Genomic DNA, 10,268 nt, shown 5'->3' with positions numbered 1-10,268 from the left:
GGGAGAAGGTCGGGGGGCGCGGGAGGCGATGGGCGCTGCAGCGGCGAGGGGAGGCGAGGCGGCGAGGGGAGAGGGAGGTGGGTGGCGGATCTGGATCTGGAGAGGGGTTGGGAGACGGCGCTAGGGTTTGGGGAAAGGGCGACGAGGATTGGTGCGGCCGCGATCTGGAAGGGAGGAGGTGGCGGCTGCGATTTGGAAGGGACGAGCGCGGATCCGACCGCGGCCGTGGGAGAGAAGGGGAGGGGAGGGGTTGTCGGCGACCGAGGTTGGGCGAGAGGACGAAGGACGGCGGCGGCGGCGGCTGGGTGGTTGGGGATCGAGAGATTGAGACGGAGGAGGATTGAGAGGGTGGCGGCTGTGGGACGAGAGGGGGAGAGTGGATCGGGGGAGAGGAGTGGATCGGCAAAGTTAGGGTTTGGGTGAGAGGGTGAGGGGTGGGGGCTGCCGTTGGATCCAGAAGCATCCAACGGTGGTTGATGCAGGATCCGCGTGATATGCCTATGGACCAATCAGAGCGCACTAAACAATTTGTAGATTTTTTGACTATATAAATTGGTCATGATTGATTACATACAAATTTTTCATTTCATTTTTCAATGCTCAAAATGTGTTCTTTTGTGAAAGACCTATCAAATATTTGTTCAAATGATGTCATATTTTGCAAATCCTAGATTGGCAAACAACATTGACAAAGGGAGTTTTTATTTCTTTTGCATGATTTTTTTTCCATTTTTTGAGTGCCCAAAATAAGTTTTTTTAAGGACTTACCATATATTTGTTGCAAAATTGGACCAAATCATTTTTATAAAATACTAGGCCATATTTAATGCACAATTGACAAAATGGTTGGGTGTAAAAAGTTTTGATCCACCTTTGGTCAAAAAGACAAATTCCCGCCGATTCAGCTGGAAGCGGGCCAAATTTGAACTGTACCTGCCTTGTAGTTTGCTCTTTATTTTTTTTCAAAAATCATTTCTAGGTACATAAGTATCTATTTAATCAGAGAAACACCAAAAAAAATTCAAGATTCAACCACTAGCTAGGAACGGTCATTCCCGCCGTTTTGACCGCATTTTGAAACGGGCATAAAAAATTCAAAAAAAAAAACAAAAATGGGAAAACCTTCGCATTGTGTCATTATATGTGGCCAAGTTTCCAGAAAAATAATAAACTTGTAATACGCAAATTATTTTTAAAAAGTGTTCTCAGAAATGAGCTATCATGCGTGAAGATTCATGACTTTCAAGCCAAATGATCAATCTTATGGCCACATTCATGGCATAGTTTGTTCAAATGATCTCATATTGTGCACAAGGGTGCATCTTGGAATTCCAAACAATGTTTCCTAAGGGAGTTTGCATTTTCTTTGGACGAAAAATTCATTTTCCATTTTTCGAGTGCCCGAAATGAGGTTTTTTTTGAAGGACCTACCATATATTGGTTGCAAAATTGGACCAAATCATTTTTATAAAATACTAGGCCATATTTAATGCACAATTGACAAAATGGTTGGGTGTAAAATTTTTTCATCCACCTCTGATGAAAAAGATAAATTCCCGCCGATTCAGTTGGAAGCGGGTCAAATTTGAACTGTAGCTGCCTCGTAGTTTGCTCTTTATTTTTTCCAAAAATCATTTCTAGGTACATAAATATCTATTTAATCAGAGAAACACCAAAAAATTTCAAGATTGAACCACTAGCTAGGAACGGTCATTCCCGCCGTTTTGACCGCATTTTGGAACGGGCATAAAAAATTCAAAAAAATCAAAAAATTGGAAAACCTTCGCATTGTGTCATTATATGTGGCCAAGTTTACAGGAAAAATAATAAACTTGTAATATGGAAATTATTTTAAAAAAGTGTTCTCAGAAAGGAGCTATCATGCGTGAAGATTCATGACTTTCCAGCCAAAATGATCAATCTTATGGCCACATTCATGGCATAGTTTGTTCAAATGACCTCATATTGTGCACAAGGGTGCATCTTGGAATTCCAAACAATGTTGCCTAAGGGAGTTTTCATTTTCTTTGGACGAAAAATTCATTTTCCATTTTTCGAGTGCCCGAAATAAGGTTTTTTTGTGAAGGACCTCCCATATATTTGTTGCAAAATTGGATCAAATCAATTTTCTAAAATATTAGGACATATTTAATGCACAATTAACCAAATGGTTAGGTGTAAAAAGTTTTGATCCACCTCTGGTGAAAAAGACAAATTCCCGCTGATTCAGTTGGAAACAGGTCAAATTTGAACTGTAGCTGCCTCGTAGTTTGCTCTTTATTTTTTCCAAAAATCATTTCTAGGTACATAAGTATCTATTTAATCAGAGAAACACCAAAAAAATTTCCAGATTCAACCACTAGCTAGGAACGGTCATTCCCGCCGTTTTGACCGCATTTTGAAACGGGCATAAAAAATTCAAAAAAATTCAAAAATTGGAAAACCTTCGCATTGTGTCATTATATGTGGCCAAGTTTCCAAGAAAAATAATAAACTTGTAATACGGAAATTATTTTTAAAAAGTGTTCTCATAAACGAGCTATCATACGTGAAGATTCATGGCTTTCAAGTCAAATGATCAATCTTATGGCCACATTCATGGCATAGTTTGTTCAACTGATATCATATTGTGCACAAGGGTGCATCTTGGAATTCCAAACAATGTTGCCTAAGGGAGTTTTCATTTTCTTTGCACGGAAAATTCATTTTCCATTTTCCGAGTGCCTGAAATGAGTTTTTTTTGTGAAGGACCTACCATATATTTGTTGAAAAATTAGACCAAATCAATTTTCTAAAATACTAGGCCATATTTAATGCACAATTGATAAAATGGTTGGGTGTCAAAAGTTTTGATCCACCTTTGGTGAAAAAGACAAATTCCCGCCGATTCAGTAGGAAGCGGGTTAAATTTGAACTGCAGCTGCCTCATAGTTTGCTATTTATTTTTTCCGAAAATCATTTCTAGTTACATAAGTACCTATTTAATCAGAAATACATGGTTTGGTGGCGATACGTTGAGGTTTGGACGGTGGCTGAGGGCCCCAACTCTAGAGAGCGTAAACTCGCATGCCCGCCGCGAGGTCACCGCGTGACCGTGGCGTTGCCATGTGTTCTGGGCGGCCTAGACATGTCTAGTGGGTTGGGCACTCCCCAGGTAGGTGCTAGGAAGAAAATCACAACATAATATTCTCACGAGGAGACCGATCGATGCTCAAACATGAATAAGCAGCCAAGTGTTTGATTAGCAGTACCGGAAATGCACATGGCTAATGGGCATGAGTTTTGGCTGAGGATGATCAGTTACTAAGAAGACCATCTTCACAAATTTTTAGCTCAAAAGGAGGAGCCTAGGTGGTACTTGCTTTGCAAAGTACCACACTGGACATAAATACGAATGTCGAAGCTGGGCTCAAAATAATGAATGGATTGAGCTAGCATTTGGTGGAGGATGGTTATTTGGACATAGGAAAGCACTGTAGAAAATGGATACTATTTGGCGCATTTAATTCTTTTGGAGTACTAAACAATCATGCGGCTCTCTACAGATTTTAAAATTCATGGTAGGACCACAGGAGTATACTACTTTGTTGGGGGGGGAGATAATTTGTTGAACGGATAGCGTTGATGCCTTGCAAAGTTTCGCAGAGAACAAGCTATATGTGGATTTCTTCCAATTGCAGCAAGCTTCGAGCAAGCAAAACTATACTTTGTAAATTATCTTCTTGAACACTCTCCTTAATTATGTGTAGTTCTTTATTTTCTTTGTATTTTCACCTTTCCTTGTACTGCATTTCAATGTACTGAACACTCTCCTTAATCAAGGGAAGCAACACCTGATTGCCTTCATATAAAAAGAACACAATGTGAACATGTACAAGGCGATGTATAGCACGAACAGGAAAAAAATTACTGCACGAAGGTGAGTGCAAGTGTATGATTTTCTAGAATTATTTTCTTGGCAGAAGTTACTATATTCTCAATATACATCATAAATAATTAGGGAATTCAAAAAAGGTACGAAAATTTAAAAAATGAGAATTTTGAAATAAAATGTTTAATAAATCATAAATTGTTTGTCGAGTCAAAAAATGTTCGCAATTTTGTAAAGAAAATATTTGCTTATCCAAAAAATGTTCCAAATTTTGAAAACAAATGTTCATGATTTTTAAAAAAGTTCGTTTATTAAAAAATTGTAATGAAATTGAATAGAACTTTGCCAATTCAAAAAATGTTTATGAATGGAAAAATATCCTTAAAACTTAAAAGCTGTTCGTGACTTACAAAATAGTTTATTCGTTCATTAAATGTTCGTTGGTTCAAAAATGGCCATGCATTCCAGAAAATGTTCATGGATTTCAAAAATTGTTCCACCAATTTACAAAATAATGTTCATCGATTCTAGGAATGTTCACCGAATCAAGAAAATTGTTTAAAAAAATGTGGACACTTTTAAAAAGAAGTTTAAAATAGTATAAAATGTTCATGAATCAAATAATGTTCTTGATTTTAGAAAATGTTCGAAAATTTGTAAAAGTGTTCACAAATTTGAAAAATGTTTACGATTTCAAATATGTGCACAAGTTTAAAAAGATGTCATGATTTCTCGAAATTTAGAGTGATACTGTATCTCGCTGATGCAGCAAAATGTGGTCATGGCCATTGGAGATTATAAATTTTTTTCTCCCGTTGCAACGCACGGGCCCTTTTGCTAGTTAAGTCAAAACAGCTGCAACAGCATACGACCATGCTCCAGTGTTCTACCCCGCCGGCCGGACGTGTCAAGCTGAATGTGGACGGATGGTAGTTGGGGGGAGTCGGCATGATCCTTGCTTGCCGTTCCATACGACACTGCTCTGGACCTCTTCAAGCTGAACTTTTGGCGTGCCACGAGGGTTTGAATCTTGCTCTTCAGTCGTCTTCTCGGTATAATCGAGATGAATTGCATGGATGCACTCAGGTTGATCAAGTCGCCCAATCTCGACAGATCACCTCATATGATGTTAGTTCAGGAAATCAAAAGTCTCTTGCTCAATGGGATAGCTCTATTGCTTGTCTAAGTAGGAACCAGAACATTGTCAGTCACACCCTTGCTGGTTTCGGTTCCTGGGAGGGCCAGTAGATGTTCCTCTTCTTTGTAGGAACGAACTCATCACACATTAAGCAATGAAATCCCTTTTAACCCCGAAAAAAAAAAACAAAAAAAACTGCTCCAGCAGAATCTGCTAGGAGACTAACTACAAGAAAACTAGGAATAGACTCCAACCAGCCTTCTGTCACGTCGAGGGTGCTAGCCTGTTTAGCACACAAATGTGCCATGAAGTTTGCTGATCGGAAAACGTGCTGAATAGAAAAAGAACTGAAAGATGAAACGAGCTCCCCAATTTCATCTAATATACTTCATCCGTTCTTAAACATTTGTCTTTCTAGAAATTTCAACAAGTGACTACACACAGAGCAAAATGAGTGAATCTACACTCTAAAATATGTTTATATACATCCGTATGTGGCAGTACATTTAAAATCTCTAAAAAGACAAATATTTACGAACGGAGGGAGTAGACGCCAGTATTGACCGACACATATTCTAGAGATTAACAATCTTCAAGCAGTATGTTTCCATCACAACTTTCACATAACCCCTTAGAGCATCATCAATAGATGATGCAAATTTGAAGATGTGAAACGGTAGATGTAAAAATTTACATCTCCAAAAATTGCATTTTACATCTTAAAAAAAAGGCAACTCCGACTGATGATGTAAATTGGTGAGGTAAAAGTGTAACTCCAATAGACGATGCAAATGAAGATGTAAAACTAGTCAGCATGAGCGCTAGCGGACCGAGCGGCGGAAGGAGGTGCATCGGCTGCCGAGCGAGGAGAGCCGGGAGGTCGAATGCAGCGGCGGGAGCTCGAATGGTCGGTTGCGCGGTTGTGAATTGAGCGGCGAATTTGCCGCGGTGGGACGGAAGGGCGACGGCCGTGCGCCGTGAGAAAGTCGAGTCTGGCGGGGGAAAAGCAGCGGTGGCGGGTGTGCCGCTCAAATCCGCTGGCGGCGGTATGGGGAGGGGGGGCTCAAATCATACGACGACGAAGAAGCGGCCAATTCGGCCGATTTGGAGGCGCGCGGCGGTGGAGCAGCCGCGGAACTGGAGGCGGGGGCGATGGAGCGGCTAGATCTGGCAGTGGGGCGGCAACCACGATGGCGACAGGACGGAGTGGGGCAAAACTGAGGCGGCAGTGTGGAGGCAGATGCGGGATCGGGGACAGTGGTCGCGCCGTCGAAGACCCCGACGGGGTGGGTGGCTGTGGCGGAGGAGGCGGAGGGGTCGTCAGAGTTGGCCATGGCCCGGGCGGCGTTCGGCGGGCGACTGGCGGGCGGGCGAAGGAAAATAAAAGCGGTTACGCAGTTGGCGCGCGGCTGTCAGTTTTACATCTTGTGGAGGTCGATGTTGTATTTTACATCTCCTGGAGATGGACATGTAAATTTACATTTACATCATATGTTGAAGAGGGGTTTTGAAATTTTGAAGATGAAAAACTAATTATTTTTGCATCTACATCATCTATTGAACATGTTCTTAGCTTTGCAAATATAACCCCATCGCGCGATGCAAGAGCCTCAGAGATTAGGGGATCAGTAATGCCTGAATATGGTTTACACCAAGCGGACCGGAGCAGAACCTTTTTTTTCGAGGGACCTAGCGGTGAATACTTTGTTAATCCAGTGTACACAAAACCTTTTCCACCCAATTTTGTGAACGGTTACATGGCAATTGTTCTTTTCTTTTCTTTCGGATTTTTTCTTGCTTTTTTTGTGAAAATCGAGGACATGTTTTTCATGTTCATTTAAAAAATCATGAATATTCTTTTGAAATTTCTAGAACATTCATAATAGCTTAGCATTATTTTTCATATTTCTAAATTTTTTTAAAATTTATGAATATTTTTTTCTAAAACCTGACGGAACTAAAAACCGGCTGATGTAAAATATCGGCCAGAAACTAAAAACCGTGTGATCCAATTTCTCCGGTCCCACCCGTCAATCTCGGGGGCCAGGAGGGGGGGGGGGGGGGGTTGTGTGTCAAATTATCAAATGGAGAAGGAAAGTGTGGCTTATATGATCCAATTTCTCTTCTCCTGCCGAACGGAGCGCACTATAGCTTAATGGGCCGTCTTTCGCGTAAAGATTAATAAGGCCCAGCCCGAAGCAGCAGTGGCGATTAGGAAGGAATAAAAAGGAGGAATCGGGCAGGCCTCGACCGTGGACGGCGACTTAGGGTTAGCTTCATTGGCCTTGGCGGCGACGGCGGGGAATTGGGATTCATGGCGTGCGTAGGGGAGGAGGAGTTGAGTTGGGAGGACCTCTTCTTTGACGAGGCGAAGATGCTGGCCGCGGCGCAGAAGGAGGAGGAGAAGAAGGCGCGGCAGGAAGAGGAGAAGGCGCGGAAGGCGGAGGAGAGACGGTGGCGAGGCCTAGATCACAAGCGGGTCATGGCATCCATCGTCGAGTACGACCCCAAGACGAAGCGCAAGGTCTGCACCCGCTACTCCTTCAACGACTTCTCGGTCTTCGACATCAACGCCGAGTGTAAGTCCGTCCGCCATGATCAAAACCTAGATCCCGACCTGATTCTATTTCAAAGGCATACATTTCCAATTGTGTATGTAATAATTGTATTTATGTATGTTTCTTTCAAGTTGTTTTCACGATTGCTAGCCTCGTTGGTGGAATCTCCCTTGCATATATATCTAGTTATGTTTACAACAATTGCACAATGTTCAGTCCCATATTTCACAATTCACAACAATTGCACATGATGTGTTGTTGATTACTGCTCATTTATTGGCTCAATGTTTAAAATGAATGAATACACTACTCCATCCGATCCAAATTAATTGACGCGGTATCTATACAACCTCTATACAATGTTCTATACAGGCTGTGCCAATTAATTTGGATCGGAGGGAGTAATAAGAGTAGATAGATTCCTTTATATAGACCCAAAGATATTTGCATCTCTTCTCTTTTTGCATATCCTTTCTTGTTATGCTTGCTGACTCAAAGCCTGATTAATTGTAAAATTTAACAGAAAATTGTTTCATTCTTTCCACGTCTTGTTATTTATCTGTCTCGTCTTGTTTGCATCAACTATGTATGCTATTGTTGTTGAGTGATTTGATTTGTACTGTTTAAGTGAAACAAGAATAGTTTGCTGTGTCGAGAGGCAAACATGATTTGAAAACTGAATTTCTTGCAGTATGAATAAGAATAGGAAATCTGAATTGTATCCTTGTCGTGCTGCTGCGGTGCATTTTTTGCTTTACATAATTCTTTTTGCCCCTCACAACTAGCTTGTGCTTTTGTTTTTCCATCGCAGCGCCTATCCCTCCAATGCGATACACCAAGAGGTCTGTACATGTTTGATACTCCAAGACACTGCAAACATACTTACTGTCAAGATAGTATCCTCGGATAAAGGCTTCCCAATCAATGTGTATGGCACTATCATCGCTAGAGACAGCATCGACCACAAGTGCATGTACCTCTTTAACCGCACCAGGGACAATTGCCAACCTATCAAGTCAAGGGTACGTACGCCTTTGCTTCAAAATCACTGCTTATGTGCCTCTTGATCTTATTTATTTTGTAACTCTATTGCATATTCCGTTGCAGGCATTATTGGTATTTGGGTTTTCATAATCTAATCCTTTGAGCTATTGCTTTTCACAGGATGAAAATTTGATCTTAACTGGCCCAGGTCGAGGTCTGGTATTACTTGATTTCATATATCTGGAGATTGATCTTAAAATCAAGCTTGGCGAGGAGCCTCTAGGCGAGCAAATCAGCAAGGGTTTGCTTATGATTGATGGACGAGTTCTGCCTAGAGACGAAAAGGTTTCTGTTCGACATCAAACTCTTGAGAGCTGGTTTAGTATTGTGGACGTGAGGTATGCAACTCTTCTTCATGCTGTCGAGGGTACGTTCGAGATCAAGTTACTTGAAGGACGTTTCTGTGGAAATATCACGGCTGGCATAAATGGCATTCAACCTAGGATTGTGATTTATAATAGCAAGGAAGACGGTGTGGTGTCTTGTGAAGGCCGTACAGATATCACACTCCGTCGGCGTGTCATGACCCTCCGTCTGGATGGTATGCTCACACTTGGCTTTGCAGTCCGTGGTCTTGGTGGTGCTGCTACTAGAAAACAGAAAGTTGAATTCACACCACAACACCGTGGTGAAGAGAAAAAAGAGTTCTCTTGTGGTACTGCCAAGCTTCAAGTGAAGGTCTTCTGGTCCATGCTGGACTATAGGCGGTAATCCTGTGGTAACATCACAAACAAAGTTGTGGGTGTAATGAAGTGAGGGTTGTGTTATCATGCTTCAAATGATGTAATGGATCAAGTAATGTTTGTAGCGAACTAAGTTATATGTTTATATTGTCATGGAGTGGCATATCGGCAGTATTGGATGGAAGCAGTTATGTTGGAAGTGTATTATGCGGAAATTTGGACGTTTCTATTTTCTGTTATCTACTAGTATATCAGTTATGTGGAACTTCTGAAGAATGGTCAGATGTGTCGTTGCTTCGATGACTATGCTATGGATTTTAACTGCAAAAGAAATTTGGATGTTTTCATCATGACTTGTTATACCAATTCGGTGTTATAGGAGCTAAGATTATGTTTGCATTTGTGCTCTCCAATTGCCATGTTTTCACTTGTAATCATGATATTACTACTTCAAGCAGATGGGTAATTATATGTTTTTCTTTACTTTTCTGCTACTGGAGTAACCTTTGATGCCAAACAAAAGCAAAAAAAGGGAAGAAAAAAAATGTCCTGTACCTTTGTCCTGTTTTTGCCATGTGGGTTGACAACCAAGTTATGCAGTTGGAACCAGGACATTTACTTGAATTGCTTGCTTGGATGACATGTAGGAAAGCAGGTACCACTAGATGTTTCACACCTGGCTTGCAAAGCATGAACCGTGAGGTACTGTAGCTCATGTATCAAGCAGCAGCACAAGTATGTTTCAACAGTAGAACTGAACCCAACACACTCACACACAGAAGATATGTTCCGAGTTTGTAATAAGAACAATAATAGTACATAGACTCCAGGCTGCTGCTAATGTGGATGTAGATAGATTCAGTACACGTGATACGCGCAGTTGTTCTCAAGATCAGAACTCAGAAGATGGACTATATCTTGGCTGAACATATCATCATGTAAGCAAAGTATTTGCTGTTACATCGATCAGATGG

At 41.3% G+C, this 10,268-nt stretch overlaps 2 protein-coding genes across 2 annotated transcripts; both read left to right on the top strand.

Moving 5' to 3' along the window:
* Positions 1-7,263: 7,263 nt before the first annotated feature.
* Positions 7,264-9,478, top strand: LOC109769045 (uncharacterized). The gene is made up of 3 exons (XM_045234444.2): positions 7,264-7,588; positions 8,379-8,589; positions 8,732-9,478. The coding sequence occupies exons 1-2, from the start codon at positions 7,324-7,326 to the stop codon at positions 8,423-8,425; spliced, it is 312 nt and encodes a 103-aa protein (XP_045090379.2). The 5' UTR covers positions 7,264-7,323; the 3' UTR covers positions 8,426-8,589; positions 8,732-9,478.
* Positions 8,539-9,322, top strand: LOC141020556 (uncharacterized). The gene is made up of 3 exons (XM_073503538.1): positions 8,539-8,589; positions 8,675-8,683; positions 8,732-9,322. The coding sequence occupies exons 1-3, from the start codon at positions 8,539-8,541 to the stop codon at positions 9,320-9,322; spliced, it is 651 nt and encodes a 216-aa protein (XP_073359639.1).
* Positions 9,479-10,268: the final 790 nt, after the last annotated feature.

This window comes from Aegilops tauschii, chromosome 1 (assembly GCF_002575655.3).
Source record: "Aegilops tauschii subsp. strangulata cultivar AL8/78 chromosome 1, Aet v6.0, whole genome shotgun sequence".
Taxonomy (NCBI): Eukaryota; Viridiplantae; Streptophyta; class Magnoliopsida; order Poales; family Poaceae; genus Aegilops; species Aegilops tauschii.
This window is presented reverse-complemented; position numbering and strand designations above follow the sequence as displayed.